The sequence below is a fragment of the Gobius niger genome (genome assembly GCF_951799975.1).
Source record: "Gobius niger genome assembly, chromosome: 1".
Classification (NCBI taxonomy): Eukaryota; Metazoa; Chordata; class Actinopteri; order Gobiiformes; family Gobiidae; genus Gobius; species Gobius niger.
Window position 1 is genome coordinate 42,010,368 of NC_136852.1, and position 24,506 is coordinate 42,034,873.

General features: G+C 44.7%; 1 protein-coding gene across 1 annotated transcript in view; it reads right to left on the reverse strand.

Moving 5' to 3' along the window:
- Window positions 1-24,506, reverse strand: part of fras1 (Fraser extracellular matrix complex subunit 1) — a 421,086-nt gene that overhangs the window by 98,423 nt on the left and 298,157 nt on the right. The window contains exons 29-32 of the mRNA XM_079566634.1: window positions 16,498-16,657; window positions 14,994-15,163; window positions 527-643; window positions 335-449 (exon numbers count right to left, since the gene is read on the reverse strand). Of these exons, the coding sequence (XP_079422760.1) occupies window positions 335-449; window positions 527-643; window positions 14,994-15,163; window positions 16,498-16,657 (562 nt within the window). The remainder of the gene's footprint in view (window positions 1-334; window positions 450-526; window positions 644-14,993; window positions 15,164-16,497; window positions 16,658-24,506) is intronic.

Sequence of the window (24,506 nt, forward strand, 5' to 3'; positions counted from 1 at the left end):
AGTGCATTTATTACAGGGTTTCTGTGGGGCCTTAAAAGTCACTGAATGTATCTCGCCAAAATAAAGGTGGCGGGATGCAGCAGGTGAATAGGGACAAATATTACACTTAGAGATAGCAATTTGAAACGTTTGCTGTGGATTACTGACTAGAATATGAGAAAGAAATGTACTGCAAGTTTTTGGCCATTTTGTGTTTTCATCTAGAACAAGCATCTTAAATGGTGAGTTTGGTTCATTAAAGACATTCTCAACTTTGAGCTTTCATCCGCCGTGTTGATGGCTGTATATTTGTATTGACCAAGGTGAGATATTTCATTGGATGCCGTTTTCTGACCGTGTCCCGGAGGCAGAGGTTTGGTGACGTTGTAGATGAGTTTGTTGCTGGGAGTTTCAGAGTCGACAAAAGACAGCGCCGACGGAGTGATCTCGGTGACCCGGTCCTCCAGAGCCTGAACACAGGAACAGGACGATGTACAGAACGTTTTGGATTATCACCAACAGCCGCATTAGTGGAGCCGTATCTGACCGTGATCTGCAGCTCGCAGTCCGGGGAGAGCTGGGGGAAGCCGGGCAGCTGGGGCAGGACTCCGATGGTGAAGGTCTGCGGGTCGCTCTGAAACTGAGGAGTCGCTTCTGAAGAAACCTGGAGCAAAAGAGACGTAACATAAACGACACGACGACAAGGCTCTTTTTAAACATCTGATTGCAAAGAAATATTACATTGACTATGGATTGTTCTCTGACATTAATGATATATTTTTTTCCCATATCTTCATTTGCCTGGAGAAATGGTGAGATACATTATTCTAATGCGCTATATGCACGGTGACCCCAAGTGATTTTCTGTATCTTTTACATTCCAAGTTAGCAGGTCCCACACAAATGAAGCGATATACCGACTTCACTGGAGGAAACCTTCGTGTTCATAACCGTGGGTGTCTTGAGACTAACGGCTAACACAAAATAAACATTAAAACTAAAGTGAGCCTTCGCAAAAAAGAATCAGCCTGCTAGTAGTTTAAATTGTATTGAGTTGTTTCCATTTTATATTGTCCTTTTTTAACACTAGCCTTTATCTTGCAAGATAAAAGCTCCTTTACGAGCACTGGCGTTTCCTTTGGGGTAGGGTTGACAGCGAACATGATGTTTTTAACAAGCTGCGGCGACTGTCCACCAGTAACTCATTAACCTTTTCTCAATCCTGACCAGGAAGAGGTCACGTGGGGACATCGTGCATATAGCTCTTTAGGAGTAAAACCGTTTTGGGCCTTTTATCTGTTGTTATTTCAGCAAGAGATTCAGATAAAGCTGCGTTTTTTTGCTGTGTTTATCTGTGGAACTCTCGACCCGGAAGTAGCAATACTTCCAGGCGTTGTGTGATGTCACACCTGGGACAGATGGGACGCGACGCTCGTTGATGTGGCAAACGAGGCGGCCATCTTGTGATTGGCCGGTGAGTCTAATGCTGATACCAAGTCATATAAAAATGGGAACATGCTTTTTGTTGATAAAATGTCCGAGATATAGTAATTGTCTTTGATTTGTTGTGGTACATGGTGAACCTCTTAACTCCCGCCTGAACCGCGAGGATCTTTTTCCTCACGTCATCAGATTTTTTTTCCATCATTTTTTTGTTGGGTATTCAACTCATTTTTTTGTAGCTTTTTTGTCACATTTTTGTCATTTTTTCGTCTTTTTTTTGTTATCACATTTTTGTCACATTTTAGTAATTTTTTTGTCTTTTTTTGACAATTTTTTGTAATTTTTTTGTCAAATTTTTATCACATTTTCATATTGTTTTTTTATCACATTTTTGTCATTTTTTCATCAATTTTTTATAATTTTTTTGTCTTTTTTTCTCATTTTTTCATCAATTTTGTGTCAATTTCTTGTGACATTTTTGTCACTTTTTCATACATTTTTCGTCACTTTTTTTGTCAATGTTTTCTCACTTCTTTGTCACATTTCCATCATTGTTTTCATCTCAGTTTTGTTGCTATTTTCACAGCTTTTTTCCAGAACCTTTTGGACTGGGGTAAAGCCAAACTGGAGAAAATGTGCTCGGTTCAGGTGGGAGTTAAGGGGTTAAAGAAACAGGCCACAGTTCGTCCATACTGAGATATGTTCTTACCTGAGCTTAGACGAGTTGATGTGTACCTGTCTGGTCTTTGTGCGTGCGCTCAGTCATGCACAAAGACCCAAGATGTTGTTAGCATTTAGCCTCTCCCAGTATATTCCTATGGCTCCAAACGGGGTGAAGTTAGAAGCTACCACGCTCTTCCACGGGCACAAAGACCAGACAGGTACACATCAACTCCTCTAAGCTCAGGTAAGAACATATCTCGGTACGGACAAACTGTGGCCTGTTCCTTTAACCCCTTAACTCCCACCTGAACCGAGCACATTTTCTCCAGTTTGGCTTTACCCCAGTCCAAAAGGTTCTGGAAAAAAGCTGTGAAAATAGCAACAAAACTGAGACGAAAACAATGATGGAAATATGACAAAAAAGTGAGAAAACATTGACAAAAAAGTGACGAAAAATTGATGAAAAACTGGCAAAAGCAGGAAACAAAACAATCCGTCCATGGTTTGCCCTAAACTTACGCAAAGTTCCTTCTTAATTTATTCCCCAACAAACTGCACCCTCCGAGCCTCATCCCTTCTGTCTCCCGCTGCTCTCCTCTCTCTGTTTTAAATTGCCTCCGGCCTGTCACCGCGCTCTTAATAGCCGTGTCGCCCTTTGTGCGTGCGCTGGTGTTCGCTGCTGCCGCTGCTGCGTCTTGTACATCTAAAAAGCCAATTTAAAAAGCGGCGCCTCCGTCCTCCTCTGCGCGCTCCTCTCCCGTCACTCGGGGAAGAAGGAGGGAAGTTGTCGAGGATGGCGTCAAAAGCGAAGGCGTGGAAGTTCGCAGTCAGCGCTTCAGCCCTTCGCTCGGTCAGCGCCAGGCCGTATTGATCTGGAGCGATTTACATTTAAAGAACGTACCGCAGGGACCGGGGACAGTCGGGCGAGCGCCGCCGCTAACTGGCTCTGTCTAAACTGATTGAAATAATTGAGCTCGGCGCACGGCGCTGTGGGAAAGGCAACGGCGACGATGAGGGAATCCAATAAAGCCCATATAGACCGCGGCTCAAATGAATGAAAGCGGCTCAGTAATTATGCGTTTGTGTGGATAAGGTCTGGTTATGCCTTTATTTTGCACACAGTTGTATTGTGACCTTTTCTGTTTGGAGTTGGGGTTCCCACGTCAAACCCGAACATTTCAGATACATTTCCAGAAACATTCAAAGGGGACTTTAGCTCGGAAATGTTCAAAAATGTAAATGCTTAAATTCACCAGTCTCTAACTCAGATCATGACAAACTGTGTTTCATCAGCACTGTACGAGAAGTGGGCTGTGCTTTAAAGGGGGGGTGTTATGCAAAATTGACTTTTTCAAGATTTACATCATGTTATTATGTCATTCCCTCATTAAAAACATGCCTGAAGTGTTGCCTTGGCACATTCACGTATTTTTGAGTAATCTGTAAAAAGTCTGATGGCGGCCATTTTAGGGATAGGTTTGCCTGAGTCCTCCTAGGAACGCCCCCACCTCCTGGAGACGCCTCCGAGCTTTCGTCACCAGCCGAGTAACCAACCACTGCTCCTCAGCAGAACCCCCTCCCCACTGATGCCACAGACAGCGTGTGGAGGGGGCGTGTCGGAGAGGCTCAGAGGTTCTTAAAGAGACAGAGGCCTATTTCAAGACATTCACTACAGCCATTTTGAGAGAGACATTTTATACAAGGCAGTTATTCTAATTTACTGCATTTACAGACCAACAGAAGGTTTCGTCATCATTGTAGTGTGATATAGACTGGTGCTATGTGATTGAAAAAAGGATAATACCCCCTCTTTAAAAAGCAGAGCAGATCAACATTATAGACTCTGAAAACAATATGATATTGTAATACTGCACACACTTGGTGAATATATGTAAGATAGAAACAAACATGGAATGAGTCTTTTCATTTCCAAAAGCTCTTCTTTGTGTCGACCGTAACCTAAAACACTGTTCTCTTCAAACACTAGTGTCAAGAGGCACAGATGATTTCTTTGAGACTTTTTCTCTCTCGGCTTTGATAGATACTTCAGTGTGTAAATCCATCCATCCATCTTCTTCCACTTGTCCGTTGCCGGGTCGTGTGGGCCGTCCGAGCTGCCCAAATCACATGGCACCAGCCCCTTATGGCTCCTCCTGCAGGTGGTGGGTCCACAGAAGGATGGCCTCACGATTAACCGGGCCTGTTGGTCTCTCAAGGGGCTTCTGAACTGCTCTTTGTCTGACCCGTCACCTAGGACCTGTTTGCCCTGGGAGACCCTACCAGGGGCACAAAGCCTCCGACAACAGAGCTCCCAGGATCATTCGGGCGCTCAAACCCCTCCACCACGTTAAGGTGGCGGTTCCAGGAGAGGTTCAGTGTGTAAATATCAAATCAAAATCTGTATCTATAAACAGTTTATATCTGTCTGTAAAGAAGCAACCTTCAGTCCCCGTTTATTCCCATTACCGTATTTTTCCGACTATAAGTGTACTCTTTTTTCATAGTTTAGCACACGCCAGAGCGACTAAAACGTGATTTTTTTTCCCCCCCTTTTAAAAAAATTCTCATATATAATTTCACATGCCGCTAGAGGGCACTGCAGGCTAATCGGGCAACAGAAAGAAAGTTTGGAGCGAGAGAGAAGCGGACTCTGAAATAATAGAAAACAGAAAACAAAACAAAAAGCTAATCACGGGCTAAAAGCTCGATGGCCACAGCGAGAAGAACGAGTTCGCAAATGAGAGCTTGAAAAACGTGCTGCCGGGAGAGGCTTGTCAAAAGTGCACCAGTCCCTCCCACAGCAACACAACCCCACAGTATGATGCTGCCACCCCCATATTTCACAAGTGATTCAATATAGACTTTAAAGGAACAGGCCACCGTTTTTCCACACTGAGATATGTTCTTACCTGAGCTTAGACGAGTTGATGCGTACCTGTCTGGTCTTTGTGCGTGCGCTCAGTCACGCAAAACGATCAAAGATGTTGTTAGCATTTAGCCTCTCCCGATGTATTCCGATAGCTCCAAACGAGGGTGAAGTTGGAAGTTACCACGCTCTTCCACGGGCACAAAGACCAGACAGGTACGCATCAACTCGTCTAAGCTCAGGTAAGAACATATCTCAGTATGGAAGAACTGTGGCTCAGAGCCCGATGTTTCCTGAAGAATCACCGCTCTCCAACTCCAAACACGTGAGCAATGACGACCTCTTCTTCCTCACTTGTACAGCGCATTTGATTCCTCCTCGCAGCGTTTTTCTTAAGGCACTTTGATGTCGGTAACAGGCCTGACAAGCTTTTCAGGTGCACACGCAGAGAGCACTTACGCTCACGCCGCCGCCTCTGTTCGCCGTGACAGCCTCCCTTTGAGTCCCACACAAAGCGCCGACGTGTAATTGAAGTGCGATGTGTTCTGCCGCCCGACGTTCCACGCAGGGAGGAACAGCGGGTTTCGCGATTCCGGTTATATATTCGTTTTTTGTAAGATTTGTGCGTGTGATTCAGAAATTGGTGTTTGATGCAGGAACTAAATAGCGGGGGGGGGGAATAAAAGAACCGGGACTAAAGCTGGACGGAAGCAGATCAGAGAAAGGATTTGAGCCACGACTCACCGGGATGTGAGAAGGAGACGACAGTGATGAGTCAAAGTGAACGACCAGGACTGAAACCGGAGCGGAGGCTTTGGGAAGCGTTCATTTCAAAAAGCGAAAAGAGCTTTGTTTGTGTGGTTCTTGATTAAAACTAAATCTGTCTTAACCTCTTAACTCCCGCCTGAACCGAGAGGATCTTTTTCCTCACGTCATCAGATTTTTTTCCATCATTTTTTTTTTTGTCACATTTTTGTCATTTTTCCGTCAATTTTTTTAGTCACATTTTTGTCAGTTTTTCGTCAGTTTTTTAATCAAATTTTTATTTTTTTGTCAAATTTTGTCAAATTTTTGTCATTTTTTGTCACATTTTTGTCCGTTTTTCGTCCGTTTTTTATCAATTTTTTGTCCTTTTTTGTCACATTTTTGTCATTTTTTAGTCATTTTTTGGTCAATTTTTTGGGGGTTTTTTGTCAATTTTTTTAATCACATTTTTTTTTTGTAGCATTTTGTCACATTTTTGTCTTTTTTTTGGGTCATTTTTTGTCACATTTTTGTAATTTTTTTGTAATTTTGTTATTTTTTTGTCTAATTTTTATCACATTTTTGTCATTTTTTCGTCAATTTTTTGTCACTTTTTGTCAATGTTTTCTCACTTTTTTGTCACATTTCCATCATTGTTTTCGTCTCAGTTTTGTTGCTATTTTCACAGCTTTTTTCCAGAAGCTTTTGGACTGGGGTAAAGCCAAACTTGAGAAAATGTGCTCGGTTCAGGTGGGAGTTAAGGGGTTAAAGGGACTATACAAAAGGTTAAAACTAAGCATTTTCCTCCCCCTACATGTTCCAGCCATGTCCTAATGTGTAGAATGAGCCCAGACCTGTTCATCCTGCACTGTCACTCAAAAAGGTGTTAATTCATATAGAAGCTGCAGTTACACGTAAGACCTGAGGTGGCAGTAGTGAGTATAAAGTTACCAGCTTGCATCTAGCCTCTTTAAATTATTATTTATTTAATTATTTGACTAAATCTCAACTAATGAAAATGAACACTGATGGGCTACACATGACAAATTCCGCCCTATTGTACATGTTTTTAGAGGTAGGTGTACTCAGAGGAAACCTGCGCAGACACGGGGAGAACTTGCAAACTCCACATAGCAGGATCGAACCGGGAAAGCCTGACACGGTGGCGCAGTGGTTAGGGGTTTGCATGTTCTCCTTGTGTCTGTGTAGGTTTCTTCTGGATACTCCGGTTTCCCCTACCACTAAAAACATGTACAATAGGTGAATCCTCCAGCCAGGGGCTTCTGGCCCTTAGCCTTGCTCCACATTTGGAGATGGATCCCTGCACTGCCGTCACCCGGTGCTCCTTACAGGTTTGCTCCAAGTGGCATCGAAGGACGGGTCAAAAGCTGAGGATAAATGTCCCTACGGGGACAATAAATATACCTTAAGGGTGCCCAAACTTTTTTCATGGGGGGCCACATATTGGAGCGTACACGGGGTAAAGGGCCATGGGTGGTTAGCTCCACGAAACCTTCGAGTAGCAGAGGTTTAAATTGTGCCTCATGCCTTGCGCAATGCTCCACCTGCCTCCGAGGAGGAAGAATCTCCCAAAAACACTCTGGTCTTGTTTCTCTCTTCTGAAGCCTTTCTCTTCTTCTCATACACTTCGAAGACACTTTTTCTCTTGCGACATTTTCAAACGACTCGGTGCGTTCTGCGAGCAGCAACGAATGGCTAACAGCGTAACTCACATAGGCTTGAAAGTGCGCATGCGCAGAGATTAACAAGGGGCGAGCGCGCACGACGGCCTTACGTAGGCATATCACCAGAATGATTGACCATTAGGAGGACCAATCGTCTTGATAATCCACCCGGAAATAGAACATCCTCCGCTATACCTTTAATGCCAGCTCTGTCTCACAATAAAATGCTAGTTGTTAGGTTAGAATTGTGTAGAATTATTACATATTAAATAAAAAGGACCATCTCTGATATAGTGAACCGATTCAGCAAGCAGCCCGAGGGCCACCAAAAATTGGTCTGAGGGCCACATTTGGCCCGCGGGCCGCACTTTGGACACCCCTGCCTTAAAGAAACAGGCCACCTTATTTACACTGAGATATGTTGGAGCTAAAGGAATATGCTGGGAGAGGCCAAATGCTAGCAACATCTTTGGTCTTTTTGCGTGACTGAGCGCACACATAAATACCAGACAGGTACACATCAACTCCTCTAAGCTCAGGTAAGAACATATGTCAGTCTGTAAAAATGGTGGCCTGTTCCTTTAAGCGCTGCATTGTTGTTACGACCTGTAGCTAATGTTAGCAGTGGCTTTGTTTACATTAGGGTTAAGGTTACCTGTCAGGAAACTCGTCCTCTGTATTTGACCCATCTTTTAGGACACAGGGAGAACATGCAGACTCCTCACAGAGGGGCCCTGTCCGGCCGGGGATCGAACCCGGGACGGTCTAGCTCTGACTCACGGGCACTAACCACTGTGCCATCGTGCTGTAACTCTCCAAGGATCAAATCCAAAGTTTCCTTGGCTCTGCTCCTGAATCTAAATCTATAAAGGTTTTCTTGTACATATATCGGCCGCAGGTGTCCACGTGTTACAAAGCACAGTTGAAGCGCCTTCATCGCTTCTCTCTGTGCCGTCAAATATCCCAGGAGAGCGGCCGCCCACTGCTACATTTACTTTTACAAAAGTGCGGCAAGAAGTTAAAAGTTTATACATTTGACTAGATTATCTTCTGCCGCTGCGGCTCCCAGACTTTGGAACGTTCTTCTCTCGAGCATTAAAACAGCTCAGACCATGAATGTTTTCAAACCTCTTTTACTTTTGCAGAACACACTGAGCAGGATCTGTTTCATGGTTCTTGTTTCACCTTTGTTTACAGTTAGAATTGTGATTTCATTGTATAATTCTTTTTATTTGTTGCACTTTGTGTTGCCCGTGTGCAGCACAGAGACGGTGGTTTTCAATGTGCTTTATAAATAAACTTGACCTTTGAACCAGTGTGTGTTCAGTTGGGAAACTGGCCATGTTTCTTCTTCTTCCTCTGCCTCCTTTTCTTCCTCTCCCTCCTCTCCCTCTTCTTCTTCCTCTCCCTCCTCTTCCTCTTCTTCTTCCTCATCTTCTCCCTGTTCCTCCTCTTCCTCTTCTTCATCCTCCTCTTCTTACTCTCCCTCCTCTTCCTCTCCCTCCTCTTCCTCTTCTTCTCCCCCTCTTCCTCCTCTCCCTCTTCTTCTACCTCCTCCTCTTCCTCTCCCTCCTCTTCTTTCTCTCCCTCCTCTTCCTCTTCTTCTTCTTCCTCTCCCCCTCTTCCTCCTCTTCCTCTTCTTCATCCTCCTCTTCTTCCTCTCCCTCCTCTTCCCCCCCTTCTCCCTCTTCTTCCTCTCCCTCCTCTTCTTTCTCTCCCTCCTCTTCCTCTTCTTCTTCTTCCTCTCCCCCTCTTCCTCCTCTTCCTCTTCTTCTTCCCCTCTCCCTCCTCTTCCTCTTCTTCTTCCTTTTTCCTCTCCCTCTTCTTCCTCTCCCTCCTCTTCCTCTTCTTCTTCCTCTTCTTCCTCCACTTCTTCCTCTCCCTCTTCTTCTCCCTCCTCTTCTTCCTCTCCCTCTCCCTCTCCCTCTTCTTCTCCCTCCTCTTCCTCTTCTTCCTCTTCTTCCTCTCCCTCTTCTTCTCCCTCCTCTTCTTCCTCTCCCTCTCCCTCTTCTTCCTCTTCTTCCTCCTCTTCCTCCTCTTCCTCTTCTCCCTCTCCCTCCTCCTTCTTCCTCTTCTCGGCCGGCCTGTCTGCACAGTCTGAGTTGGTGTTCGAGGCTGACTGTTATAGGAGTAACGAGGGAACTTAACTAGTTACTTTTAAAAGCAGCTCCAGCTCCACTCTTTCGCTGAACTAAAAGACGCTCAGTCAAAATGCTGCTCCGCAAAGGGGAAAATCAATGGATGGAATTTTGTTTGATTTTTTTTGGAGCCGCTTCTGCTTCTTTTTTTGTCATTCAAAAGATACGGCGAAGACGAATTGAAACCCGGGGGGCGCCCGCGAGGTGTGATTTTAATGAGACAAAGGTCAAAGCCGTGTTCCGCGTCCAAACTACGTGGAGAACATCGAAATGAAGAATCGCAATGGGAGACAAAGCAATTAGACGGGGCCGCTCCAGACGGCACGTCGTGAAAAGAAAACGCCTCATTTTATTTCACTGCGTCGGCGCTTTTTCCAATCGGTCGGAGCCAATTTCACTCTGATTATTTTGTGGCTCGCTTTTTTCACAAAACCAAACTCATTTTCCCCCCATTTGACCCGAGGATTGTGAAGAACATTGTGCCATTTTATGGACTTTAACAAATTGAGCCGTTGCACGAGTAAAGAAAGAAACCATCGCCCGCTGAATAAGAAAAACTCTCATCCCTAAAGAGGATCAAACGTGGCCTCTCGTTCACTTCTTTTTCGACTTCATGAGTACCAAATATTTGCTTACTTATCATTGTTTTGAATCCTTTATTCGTCCAAAATCACACACTATTCCATTGTTGGGAGAGTGGCCATGTTTCTTCTTCTTCCTCTGCCTCCTTTTCTTCCTCTGCCTCTTCTTCTTCCTCTTCTTCCTCTCCCTCTTCTTCCTCTTCTTCCTCCTCTTCTTCCTCTCCCTCTTCTTCCTCTCCCTCTTCCTCCTCTTCTTCCTCTCCCTCTTCTTCCTCCTCTTCTTCCTCTCCCTCTTCTTCCTCTCCCTCTTCTTCTTCTTCCTCTTCTTCCTCTCCCTCTTCTGCCTCTTCTTCTTCCTCTTCTTCTTCTCCCTCCTCTTCTTCCTCTCCCTCTTCTTCCTCTTCTTCCTCCTCTTCTTCCTCTCCCTCTTCTTCCTCCTCTTCTTCCTCTCCCTCTTCCTCCTCTTCTTCCTCTCCCTCTTCTTCCTCCTCTTCTTCCTCTCCCTCTTCTTCCTCCTCTTCTTCCTCTCCCTCTTCTTCCTCTTCTTCCTCTCCCTCTTCTTCTTCTTCTTCTTCTCCCTCTTCTTCCTCTTCTCCCTCCTCTTCTTCCTCTTCCTCTTCCTCTTCTTCCTCTTCCTCTTCTCCCTCCTCTTCTTCCTCCTCTTCTTCCTCTCCCTCTTCTTCTTCTCCCTCCTCTTCTTCCTCTCCCTCTTCTTCCTCTTCCTCTTCTTCCTCTCCCTCTTCTTCCTCTTCTCCCTCCTCTTCTTCCTCCTCTTCTTCCTCTCCCTCTTCTTCCTCTTCTTCTTCTCCCTCCTCTTCTTCCTCTCCCTCTTCTTCCTCTTCTTCCTCCTCTTCTTCCTCTCCCTCTTCTTCCTCCTCTTCTTCCTCTCCCTCTTCTTCCTCCTCTTCTTCCTCTCCCTCTTCTACTCCCTCCTCTTCTTCCTCTCCCTCTTCTTCTTCCTCCTCTTGTTTTTCTCCCTCCTCTTCCTCTTCTTCCTCTACCTCTTCTCCCTCTTCTTCCTCTCCCACTTCTTCTTCCTCCTCTTCTTCCTCTCCCTCTTCTTCCTCTTCCTCCTCGTCTTCCTCTCCTCCTTCATAAGTACCATATATTTGCCTACTTATTATTGTTTTGAATCCTTTATTTGTCCAAAATCACACAATATTCCATCGTTGAGCTGCTTAGAAATCAAATATACTTGTACAGCTTTTTCTAAATGGATTCTATATTGAAATTGAACTAAAGGAAATGCAGATCCAAGACACTTTGGGAGTAAAATATGAATGTTTTTGACAAGGGGGAAAGGTCAAAAAGGTAAATGTAGAAGAAGAAAAAGAAGTAGAAGAGGAAGAAGAAGAAGAAAAAGAGGAAAAGGAAGAAGAGGAAGCGGAGGAAGAAGAGGAGGAAGAGGAAGAAGAAAAAGAAGAGGAGGAAGAAGTGGAGGAAGAGGAAGAAAAAGAAGAGGAGGAAGAAGTGGAGGAAGAGGAAGAAGAAAAAGAAGAAGAGGAGGAAATAGAAGAGGAAGAAAAAGAGGGAGAAGAAGAGGAAGAAGAAGAAGAGGAAGAAGAGGAGGAAAAGGAAGAAGGAGAGGAGGAGGAAATAGAAGAGGAAGAAAAAGAGGGAGAAGAAGAGGAAGAAGAAGAAGAGGAGGAGGAGGAGGAAGAAGAGGAGGAAAAGGAAGAAGAAGAGGAAGAAGAAGAAGAGGAGGAGGAAGAGGAAGAAGAGGAGGAAAAGGAAGAAGAAGAAGAGGAAGAATAAGAGGAAGAGGAAAAGGAATAAGAAGAGGAGGAGGAAGAAGAAGAGGAGGAGAAAGAGGAAGAAGAAGAGGAAGAAGAGGAGGAAGAGGAAGAAGAAGAAGAGGAAGAGGAAGAAGAAGAGGAAGAGGAAAAGGAAGAGGAAGAAGAAGAAAAAGAAGAGGAGGAGGAAGAGGAAGAAGAAGAGGAAGAGGAAAAGGAATAAGAAGAGGAGGAGGAAGAGGAAGAAGAAGAGGAAGAGGAAGAAGAAGAGGAAGAAGAGGAGGAGGAAGAGGAAGAAGAGGAGGAAAAGGAAGAAGAGGAGGAAGAGGAAGAAGAAGAGGAGGAGGAAGAGGAAGAAGAAGAGGAAGAGGAAGAAGAGAAGGGAAAGGAAGAAGAGGAGGAAAATGCAGAGGAGGAGGAAAAGGAAGAAGAAGAGGAGGAGGAAGAGGAAGAAGAAGAGGAAGAAGAGGAGGAAAAGGAATAAGAAGAGGATAAAGAAGGGGAAGGGGAGGAGGAAGACGAAGAAGAAGAGGAAGAAGAAGAACCTTATTACATATTTTAAAAAATCCCTCTGGTAAAAACTCCAAAATGCTGTTAAGTCCACGACTGTAAAGTGTGGAGTGCTCGTGGAGATGAAGCAAGAGTGGAATAAAAACCTCATTTTGGAGAAACATCTGCACGAGCGTCCTGTGTGTGTTCCTCCTGTCTTTAGGCTCTCTCTCCCAGAAACTAAATGACTATATTTTCATTAAGTCATCTTGGACCCCTTTCATGTCAACATCTGTGCAATGTTGTCGTTATTTTCTAAAAATCTCCGGCTCACTACAGCGACAGAACCTCATAAAATAAGCTTTGTGTCCTTTTTACACTCTGACAATAAAAAGTTAAAAATCTATGCCGTGTCTCGCCTTAATGGAGGCCCATGCTATAAAAACCGTGAAAGTGTCTCTTTGAAACGGCCTGAACACTTGTTTGTCCCGTTCTAGCACCAGGCCGCCTCTCTCCACTGGCTTTCACTGAATCTCGCCGTTCGATCCTTTGCTGACTTAGATCTCCGTGTAGATTGGACTAAGCCGCCGCTCCAGGTTGATGCTAAAGCGGAGTCGTCTTCGCTTCGTCTCAATCGTCAGGATCTCTCTGAGTGGAAAAATAACGAAAAACAAGCGTCTCCTAAATATAGAGGACCTTGGCCGGGAGGACGGGCCGCCTGTGGACCCGGGGAGGACCAGTGGATGTGACCTGGTTCATGTTTTTCTAATGTATTTATGATAATGGCTGTGGAGAGGGCTGGGAGAGGAGAACCTTATGTCTTTAGTGCTTTCCACCCAAACTGTGACAGGAATGGCATGACCACGTTGGCTTTTTAAGCTTCTTTCTGCTAAAATAATGCTCTTCCTTTTCAAAGCTCTTTGCTCTTTCTGGTCCATGTAGCCAGAGCTGGACGTTCTGACCTGGTTGTTTCTGTAATTAAATGCCAGAAACGATCACATATTCATCATCTCCTATACTGATTTGTGTCTGCCTGTGAATCATTTGACCTCGAAATGGGAACTGATACATTTGATCAAAATCGATGCCATTGATCATTTCTTATCGAGTCGGTTCTTTATTGATTCTCTTATCGATTCCAAATAAATAAAAACAGGCTTTATATTTCAACAGGGTTAATAAATCGGCCTATTTTGACAAAGCTATTGTCAAATAGTTACTCCATTAACAGGGTTTAAAGCTTTCAGAGGCGCAGGTGACACTCGTTCCTCTAAACTGTGTTGCAAACGATTATGCAAATTGTGTTTCAGTGTCAAAAAGGTTAAAAAAATAAAATGGCATTGTGTCTCAGGGCTTGTTGAATCACTGACGTCAATCTCAGAGACCTGGGATGATTCGTTTTCAGGTTAAGCCCAGTTAAGGGGAAAATACAGACAAAGAAGTTCCACTTTATTAAGCAGATCATCATTTTCAAGCAATATGGGAAACAAAAAGGATCTCTGCTGATGAAAATTAAATCGTCATGGCGACGTGAAAACAGGAAGTGACCTCCCTCTCTCCTGGTGCAGCTGAATTGTTTGCCTTTTTCAGTGAACCACATTGTTTTTCTGGATACTTTTGTACGTCTTTACTGTGTTTTTGTGGAGGTTTGGTGGATTTGTTTACTTTGAGAGTCCAAAATGGTCCTGAAGAAAGCAGCTTTTTGAAGGTAAACAAACTGCTAGCTTATCAGCTAAACCCATTTGAGATCTACAAACATCTTCTTCTGAGACACTGAACAGTGAAGAGGCACCAAGAGCCCCCACACCTGCAGCACGGAGGAGGCGTCGCAAGAGGAGCTACAGGAAACAACAAAAGGGACCAATGAGGAGATGGTGATAGACTGTGGAGGGAGCTGTGCAGGAGGAAGAGGAAGACGAGGTGGAGCTGACCAGTGCAGGACACCACGCTCTGAGACGGGGACAAGCCCAGGAGGCGGTGCACCGTTTCAGATGATCAGAGGAGACAGAGGGCAGCTACAGTTTCTCCATCCTCCAAGGTCATGCGGGTGGAGTGGCTGAAGGACAACGAGATCATCGACCCGGCCGAGGGCAGGAACTTCTACATCACCGTGGACCACAACCTGATCATCAAGCAGGCGCGTCTGTCCCACACGGCCAACTACACCTGTGTGGCCAAGAACATCGTGGCCAAGCGCAAGAGCTCCACCGCCGTGGTCATCGTCTACGGATTTCCCATCAACCAGTGCTCCTCCTGTGACCGTCTATCCGGCCTCCCCTAAACTCTGGCCTGAAGGTTTGTAATATTAAGAGCCTGCGGCACAAAACGGCATCGATAAGAGGCATTGTTGATTAAGGTTTCTGATGGATCGCTCCAGCAGAACTGGTTCTACTTGTAGAACTCGATTCCCATCCCTAACCTGAGCTGACATTGATCACCGTCTATGGTCTTTTTATTGATTTGGACAGTCACGTGGCCTCCCTGGGTTTGTTCCTCTCCCTTTTCATTCGGACCAGGATTCGCCTCCTCGGCCCAGATCGCAGTTCGCTGTTTCACGGTTACGACGCCCCAATCAAACTCCACTTTCCGGGCAAACGGGGCCAGGATTTGGGAGGCAGGAGCTGGTTGTGAGCCGCACCCTGAAAGCCAGTGAAAAGCCAGTGTCTCCGTACCTTGAACTGGAAAGAGTCCTGGGAGCTGCCCGTCCCGTGGTGCCGGTACCACACGCCGCCATCGTTGACGTCCTGCTGGGTGAAGGAGGAGGTGGAGGTGAAGCCGCCGTCCGAGGGGAGGGCAGGGTCCACGGGGGAGTCGGCGGGCATCGAGGCCAGGACCACCTCGCCTACGAGCGAATCAAAAAAGGATGAGTTTAGCGATAAAGACTGATCATGATCTATTTGATAAAAGCAGGCGCAGTGAATGAAACAAAGGAGTTCACCATAAAAGGAAATGAAACAGAAATGAAATGTATGGTCTACATCACGACCCACAATCCCCCTGGGACGACAAGCCGAAACCCAATTCGACTTAGACTTAGTATAAATAATGTAAAATATTGTCTTTTCCTCAAATGCTGTTTTTGAATGAGCTTTGAATAAACAGAAAAAGCTGAAATTCAAAACAACCCGAGTTATTTTAACAAAATTAAGTCGTGATTCTATACTTTTTCTGTACATAAATACAAAAAGAAATGTTTTCTGGGAAAGGCTCACGACCCACTGAAAACGGTCCCATGACCCACTTTTGGGTCCTGACGCACCAGTTGAGAACCACTGGTCTATATGTTAATTAATATGATGATTTCTATCCTTTGTATGACATAAAAGTGGACCGAGCCTTCATAATTGAGGCTTAAAACATTCTCTTGCCACTTCAGCATTGATATTATACAACTGAAATAGTTTCAAAAATGTCTACGCATGGAGACGACAGTAAGGAGTGCCATCTGCAGGCCACAGGGGGAATGACACCTCGTAAAACAGGGAAAAGATTGGTCACATGTAACAATTTGTTGAATTTTGGAACAGCATATGATAGCAAACTACATAATGTGTTTTAATCTGTTGCGGAAACCATGACACAGGAGCGATGGTTACAGGAGCGATAGATACAGACGGCATCTCTGGAATCGCCCATATATGGTCATTTTTGAAAACAGTTAAGGGGGAAAACAATTTTGAAAAAATGTAAATTTTCTCTAATTATTCAAAAACGACTTTAACAAACGCTGAATTATGAATATAGTTTTCTACTAAATAAAGAAACAAAGACATGGGGAGGAGTAAAGTGGTTTAACAGCCCATAAATACATGAATATCGGAGAATGCTAACTTGATGCTACATGTTAGCATCGGGCTAATGCTAACGGTTAGCTAGCGCTTGCTACAACTGCCGTTTTTTCACTTCTACAGAACAATCTGTTGCGACAAAATATCCATATGGGCCCGATTTACACTTGACTTTATTTATGTGTGATAAATAAGTTCATATTCCACCAGAAAATGGCTAAAAAGAGTGGAAAATTGTGTTTCTCTAAAGATTCTATTTTCCCCCTCGGCGAAGCCACGCCCCCTTCTATGACGAGATGCAGTGTGTATCTATGGTTACAGGAGTGATGGTTACAGGAGTGATGGTTACAGGAGTGATGGTTACAGGAGCGATGGCGGTGGCAGTTACCGTATTTGGGCCGTCCCAGCGCAGACAGGATGGTGTACACCGTTTCTTCAGAGCGGACGCCTTTGAGCCCGGTGTGGAGGTGTTTCTTCTCCAGCCGCACCATCCCGCCCTCCTTCACCCAGGCCAGAGGCATGGGCGGCGCGTGAGGAGCGTCCGCCGCCTGCGGGAACCAGAGACATGACTCAGTTCTTTCAAAGAGCTTACTCATCTTTTGTGTCAGTGTGAAAGAAACACCAACACCGCTCGCGGATGATGGAGAGTAACAAAAACAACCAAGGTTTTCTCTGAAGGATTAGTCCATATCTAAAGCCTCGCCAGATTTAAAGGAACAGGCCACCGTTTTTCCATACTGAGATATGTTCTTACCTGAGCTTAGACGAGTTGATGCGTACCTGTCTGGTCTTTGTGTGTGCGCTCAGTCACGCAAAACGACTTAAGATGTTGTTAGCATTTGGCCTCTCCCAGCATATTGTTGTATTTCTGCTTGCTTGTTGTACATGGGATACCTCGTGTTTATTCTATTTAACTGGTTGCACATTTTCCTGTCTGTTTATGCACAACTCTGAGTGATCTTCTTGAACGCCGACTGTAACAAGTGAATTTCTCCATTGTGAGATCAATAAAGGATTATCTTATCTTATCTTATATTCCTATAGCTCCAAATGGAGGTGAAGTTGGAAGCTACCACGCTCTTCCACGGGCACACACAAACCCAAGACAGGTACGTATCAACTCGTCTAAGCTCAGGTAAGAACATATCTCAGTATGGAAGGACTGTCCTCAGTTACGCAAAAAGACTAAAGATGTTGTTAGCATTTGGCACTCTCCCAGTGTGTTCCTATAGCTCCAAATGGGGGTGAAGTTAGAAGCGATCAAGCTCTTCCACGGGCACAAAGACCAGACAGGTATGTAAAAACTCGTCTAAGCTCAGGCAAGAACATATCTCGGTATGGAAAAACAGTGGCCTGTTCCTTTAAGGTTATGGTGACCTTACTGATCCACATTTGAACCCTAAAAATTGAGGCAAAAAAAACGAGAAAGTAGTTATCTACCTGGTCAACAGACAAGTGATGCGCGCGTCACCTTTATTCTGACCCTAATTAACTCAACCCAACAAAACCCCTAAACAACATCCACATCTAAACTCATGAAGAGAAAATTAAACATGCCAGTGATAACTTGACCTTTCTAGCATGGACATTTAACAAAGCATGGTCAACTTTGAGTGAAGTTTATGGATCGTAACACACTTTTGTATTCACCTTATTCCGGAGGGTCGCGTGGGCGCCCCTTCTCTCCTACTAGTTAACATGGGACTGGAGAAAACAACATGAAAACAAAGCCGTTTTTAAGCCGCGCAGTGAAATCTACTAAACAGCAGATTTTAGAGCAGAACATTTTTCCTCGTTCTCCACTTAATGATCAGGCTTCTCGCTCGACCGGAAGAGTATATACAACGGAAGTGTTCCAAAGTTCATCTTTGACTTGTTAGAGTTATATGAACCATCAGCTCTGAGCACCTCTCCTGCTGATCCCGGAGTCAGGACTAAGTACGGTAGATCTGCATTTCAGTTTTCCGCAGAAAAAACCTGGAACCGTCTCTGACGATGTTCAAATCCAGGCTGAAAACAGTTCTTTTTATCTTCACATGACACTGACATGATTTTACCTGCACGCTTTGCTTTAAACATAATAAATGAATGATATATTTGTTCATTATAGTTGGATTGATTTTGTCTGCCTTCTCGTAATTCCATGTAACTGCTCAAAAAGAAGAACCGCTTATGCCTTTCTAACTTTCATTCTTTCATAGACAACCGTTGTTTTATGCTACAGACATTGTTAGCTGCACATATTAAATACATATGCTATGTCTGCATACATCATAACTTGCATGTACAAAAGGAAAACAGGCTTTGTCATGTCTACTTTGCACAAAAGAGAACAAAGCAAAAACATGTCAGGCCCCACTACCAGCCTTCCATACATTTACAGTTCTTCATCTTCTTTAACATAGTTTCTATGTCTTTTCATTCCATAGTCGCGATGAACATGCTTGTTAGATCGGAACTAGTTCATTTGACTGTGCAGATTACATTTATCACCTCTGTTGTGGAACATTCTTTGGATATAGTTTGGATCTTACTGCAAAAACACTTTGTCCACCTTTGTTAAACCTTGCGCTTTAATGTGTAATTACCTTATTGTTCCCCGTGCCTACACTCGCAGGCTGTAATCTAAAGCATTGTGTTGCTCCAAAGTGCATTTTCTGTTTGACAAAAGTGCTGGTGAACCGTCGCGGCGGCACATGCTCCGCCGCGGCAGATGGGCCTTGTTTTGATATATTGCGGCGGAATCGTAAACTTCGGCAGATTAGCGTTTAGCGGAGAGAGGCGTGGGTGGCACAGGTGCGAGAGCAGATATGGCGGGCCATCTGTGTCGCGCGCCGATACGATCTGAGCCCCGTCAGCGCCGCGTCCCGTCTGCGGCTGATGCTATCGAGGAGTTCAAGCGGAGGAGCCACATCAGTCGGAGGGACGGGTGAGACGAGGAGAGCGCCTGGGGGGGGGAGGAGGACCACCTATAGCTGTTCTTATCGTTTTTTTTCCCTCTACATCCTCGGCTCTCACACCAACACCCTTTCACCACAGTCACACAGCGGAGCAGATCAAGCCCATTTGATCGGCCGCTTTGTGATTCAAGCGCAATTTTGTCATAAATGCAGGCAGGGACCTTCTGTTGGAACAAAGCCCCAAAAAATCCATTTGTTTTCCAATCGGGTTTCCCATGATACCTGTGCTGTAAATAGACCAGGTGTCCAACCCTTATGATGATATTTTCAAGCCCATAAAAAGTTCATCATAATGTTTTGCTCAAACTGGGCCTCGTGAAGCCGCATTATCCATCCATCCATCCATCCATCCATCCATCCATCCATCCACCCATCCATCCATCCATCCATCCATCCATTTTCTTCCATTTTTCCGTTGCCGGGTCCTGAGGGCAGCTGTCCGAGTTGCCCAAATCACATTGCACCAGCCCCCTATGTCTCCTCCTGCAGGTGGTGGGTCCACAGAAGGACGGCCTCATGATTCTCAGGCCTGTTGGTCTCTCATAAGGGGCTTCTGAACCGCTCTTTGTCTGACCCATCACCTAGGGCCTCTTTGCCATGGGAGACCCTACCAGGGGCACAAAGCCCCAACAACAGTGCTCTTAAGATCATTCGGGTGCTCAAACCCCTCCACCACATTAAGGTGGCGGTTCCAGGAGGGGTTGTAATAACTACACAAAATAAATACTTCATTTATCATTTATAAGACATGTACACAGTTTGCTATTCTGTCTTTTGAGCGGTCTTTGGTAGGGGTGTAACTAGGGGTGTCCAACTGTCCATGGTTAACCGAATAACCGTTAAAAATTGCGTAACCGAGTAAAAAGATGTTGCCCGGTTAACTGCCGCCTAAAATTTGCCGTGGGATTGATGGTGATTGACTGGTGTCTCCGATCGATCAGCCTCTTCCTGACAAAGCCCATAGAAACACATCAGAGTCCTCTTCTTCTCCTCGGTCTGCATTATGGAAAGACATCACCCTCCGCGGACTTATGTTTTATGGATGTCCTTCTCCAACCGTTCTTTTTGGTTTTTGTGGACGGCGGCCAAAACCGGTGAAATATCCACTATTCTACGGGCTGTGCACTTTTTACTGAGCCGCTACATTTCAGGCCGTGGATCAATCAATTTGAAACTTCTGCCGCTGATTACTGATTTAAATGTGACCAAAGAATGAATTGCAAATTTTCTGCCATTTCATGTTTTCGGAATCTAAATAATGGACAGTGCCAGCTTTAAATGCATGGTTTTATTCTTATTTTGATGATATATAAGTTACAAAGATGTGCTCAGAGGGATTTGGGATCTTGTTAAGTTTTAAAATAATAATTATTCATTTAAAATTTTCCTGAATTTTTTATCCTATTTTTGTATTGAAGCATGAGTTTCATGTAAAGTAAAACTCAGCAGTGTTCTCATCTGCGACACTGTCAGGACTATGATCCCGGATGGTAAGCCATGAATAAACATGAAATAAACCAATAAAGCTGAAATTATGACCAAAACAAGTCATTTTACAGAATCAGATGTTTCTACACTTTTATGTAAGATAAATATTGATGAAATGTGCTCTGGAAAAGGCTCACGACCCACTGAAAACGGTTCCGCGACTCACTTTTGGGACCCGAGAGCTACTACTACTGAGAGAGTGAGCAATGAGTGCATTACTTTGCATTACAATGCATTACTTTTATCAGACCAGTAATCAGATTAAAGTTACTTTCACTGTGAGTTGCTATTCTGTCATCTTCTTGTTATGTCTTTTTTCTTCTGCATCTCATGGAGTGACGTAACATTTGAGACAAGTCACATTTTCATAAACGTAAAGATGGCTCCCCTGATTTACAGGTTATTATATCCATCCATCCATCCATCCATCCATCCATCCATCCATTTTCTTCCGCTTGTCCGTTTCCGGGTCGTGGGGGCAGCTGTTGGAGCTGCCCAAATCACATTGCACCAGCCCCTTATAGGTAGATAGATATAAACTTTATTGATTTTGCCTGGTGCAGAGGGTGTGAGGTATTGTTCATATTGGTCCGCAGTCTTGACAGAGTCCTTTGCTCAGCCACGTCCTCCACAGGGGCCAGCTTTAGCCCCACCACAGAGCTGGCCTTTTTTGATGATTTTGTTCAGCCGGGAGATGTTCTTCTTGCTGGTGCTGCACCAGCACACAGCAGCATAGAGGAGTGCGCTTGCCACCACTGACCCATAAAACATATTAAGCAGTTTGGAGCAGATGTTGAATGAGCGCAGCCTCCGGAGGAAGTACAGCCTGGACTGGCTTTTCTTAGATGGTCCGTGTTTGTGGTCCAGTCCAGCTTATTGTCCAGCACAACCCCGAGGTACTTGTAGGGCAGCACCATCTCCACGCTGTCTCCCTCAATATGCACCGGTGTGGGGAGCTTCCTCCTGAAGTCCAGAACAATTTCTTTGGTCTTCTGGACATTCAACTTCAGCTGGTTCCTCCTTGCCCGTGGTGGGTCCACAGAAGGACGGCCTCACAATTAAACGGGCCTGTTGGTCTCTCATAAGTGGCTTCCACTCTTTGTCTGACCCGTCACCTAGGACCTGTTTGCCATGGGAGACCCTACCAGGGGCACGAAGCCCCCGACAACAGAGCTCCTAAGATCATTCGGGCGCTCAAACCCCTTCACCACGTTAAGGTGGCGGTTTCAGGAGGGGGGTTATTATATCCATTGAATCATTTTGTAATCAGGGCAAATCCACCTATTGCCCAAAGATCTTTAGCCGCTGCTGTTTTCCACAAAGGAAATGAGCATGTTTGAATTGCAGCGTAATCTCGGTGCAACACGTGGACCCCAAACATGTCAGTGTGTGAATGAATGGGAAAAACAAGGGCAATGTTGTAGTTAATTCCTTAAATCGACGGCTCACTAGCGGAGAAAACCGCCATAAAATAAAGCCGGCGTCGCAAAGGCATGGTCTTTTTTCTTTCTCGCCTTCAATGACAGATTCATATTTCTTCCAATAATCATACCTTCCATTTTTCCCCGAATTGTACAAAACCACCTGGCAGAATTCCCAGAACCAATCTCCACACTGTGAGTTCAGCCGAAGGCCAAAACCCAGCGTCTGACGGAGGAGAGCAGTCGGCATGGAAACCGTCACTTCAGCCTCATCATTATAGCTTCGCTCGTTGTATCAGCGAGTGGAAAGTTGATCCATGGCTAAGCGCTGGTTCTGTCCTGCTTCAGGTGCGGCGCATGGCTGACAGATACATTATTTTTCTTGCTCTATTCCTTCGGGTGTATAAAATGAGCTTGAACTTTGGTTGATTGCTGGTAATGTCCATCATCAAGATGCATCAACGGTCCGTTGGGTGAAATAACGCGCAGAACAATCGAAGAAATTGAGCGAAAATAAGCTGAATTGTCTCTAATGGTTCAAAAGATCAGCTGTTTTGTTTCTAAATGGGGGCATTGTGCAGCCATAGACACGAGGAGCATTAAAAGACAGGTTTTACATACACGCTGGTGGGCCGCACTGACTGAAGTTATCGCTCAAAGTTCTGGGACAGGCAGTAATGTATTTGAGGCGAGAGGCTGCAGGTGAAAACATCGATTTTACAAGAACTGGTCAATGTCGAAATGTATTTGGTTTAATTGTTGAGTATCCCTATCGAATTTTCCAGGTGGTGCTCCCTTGTCTTTCCCACGCCTATTCATTCACAAATAATGAGTGTGTTTACATGCATTTGAGTAATCCGGTTATGAGCCATAATGCGATTAGGGCAGTTTCGGGGATATGGTGCTTATCTGTAACTGAGAAATCGGGAAACGCAAATCCCGTGTTTAAATGATCAAATAAGGAATCCCGGCTTCTCGTATAGAGTTCGGGAAATTCTACTGTTACCGTGGAGATCTGGCATCTTTGAAGCTGTTAGCACACATTTTCCATTGACTAACATTAGCTAGAAACAGTACACAAAGTGGAGAGCCGTGGAACAACTCCGTTAGCTGCCGAGTTACTGCTGGTAAATACATCTAATACACCGTGGTGTCCAAATAGTTTTATGTGAACACATCAATCATATTTTTGAGAACCATACAGCAAAAATATGATTTAAAACAGAAGAAAGAGCTTTAATGTTTTGGAAGAGTGCGGTGGAAAACCAGTCGCCTTTAAGCGATCGCCGACAGTTTTACATGAATCTGCATTATGATGCCTCTTTCCATCTATTGTTCACTACTCTGAGTTGTTTCATGGTTAAAAAAAAACAACAACTCAGTCTCCTCTTGACTCCAGAAATAGGAGCTCTTCAGACTCGCCGCTGCCATGTGTCTTTACAATTAACGGCACATGAAGTCAATGGGCGCTGGCTGCTCTGCTTTTTGGCCACAAAACTGGGGGCCGCCATAGCTCCGCCATTGCTGTAGTACCTCCATATCGCCGCTAGTCCCCCATTGAAAAGCACTTAGACACATTAGAAACCAACCCAATTTTTTTTAACTATCTAGAGCTAGATGTTCCTCCTGAAATAACGCTGGGTTAGTCACAATTAAAGAAACCGGGCTGGTTTTCGTAACAAAAATTAAAAAATCTCGTACTTCATGAGGGTCGGACTGTTAGCATTGGAGCAGCGCGAGCTACACGTCACGCAAGGGCCGAGTCTACAGTGAAGATCCCGCCCTTATGTCCTTTTTAGGAACATGCTTCGTCAGAGCTGGGGATGATGGTCATGATTTCCCCCTCGAGCGTGGTCATTATGGTAAACGGGGAGGAGTGAGCAGAAGCTGTCCATTAATACAGTGTTTTTCAACCACTGTGTCTGGTGTGCCTTGGGAAATTATCCAATCTCACCTAGTTGTTGTTTTTTTTTTTAAACAAATGCACTATTATCCACAAATCATGTACCGTTTTCGAATGTCTATGCTGTCTGGTGATCGGCAGAGTAACCATATTATACTCTTCCATATCAAGTAGTTAATTTGTTTGAGACAGGAGCATTAGTGATGTTTTGAGGCATTGTGGCTAGTGAGACTATACGGTGTTCCTAGCCAAGACACTTTGATGAGAACATTTTCTGCTGGTGGTGTGCCTCGTGATTATTTCAATGAAAAAAAATGTGCCTTGGCTCAACAAAGGTTGAAAAACACTGCATTAATATATACAGTCTGTGCATGAAATGGGAAGTCGCGTATAACTGGGAAACAGCTGTTGGGGAATCCAGGTTTGTCATTACCGGGAAACTGCTCTTTTCTGGTTCCTATAATCAGGAAACTGCGTTTTTATGATCAAAGACAAAATATAATAACTCCTGATAATAACCGGGACACTCGAGTGCATGTAAACACGCTCACTGACATGTGTGAAATCCACGCGACTGACGTGACGACGCTGTAATCCAAATACGGTCATTTCCTTTGTTGGAGAC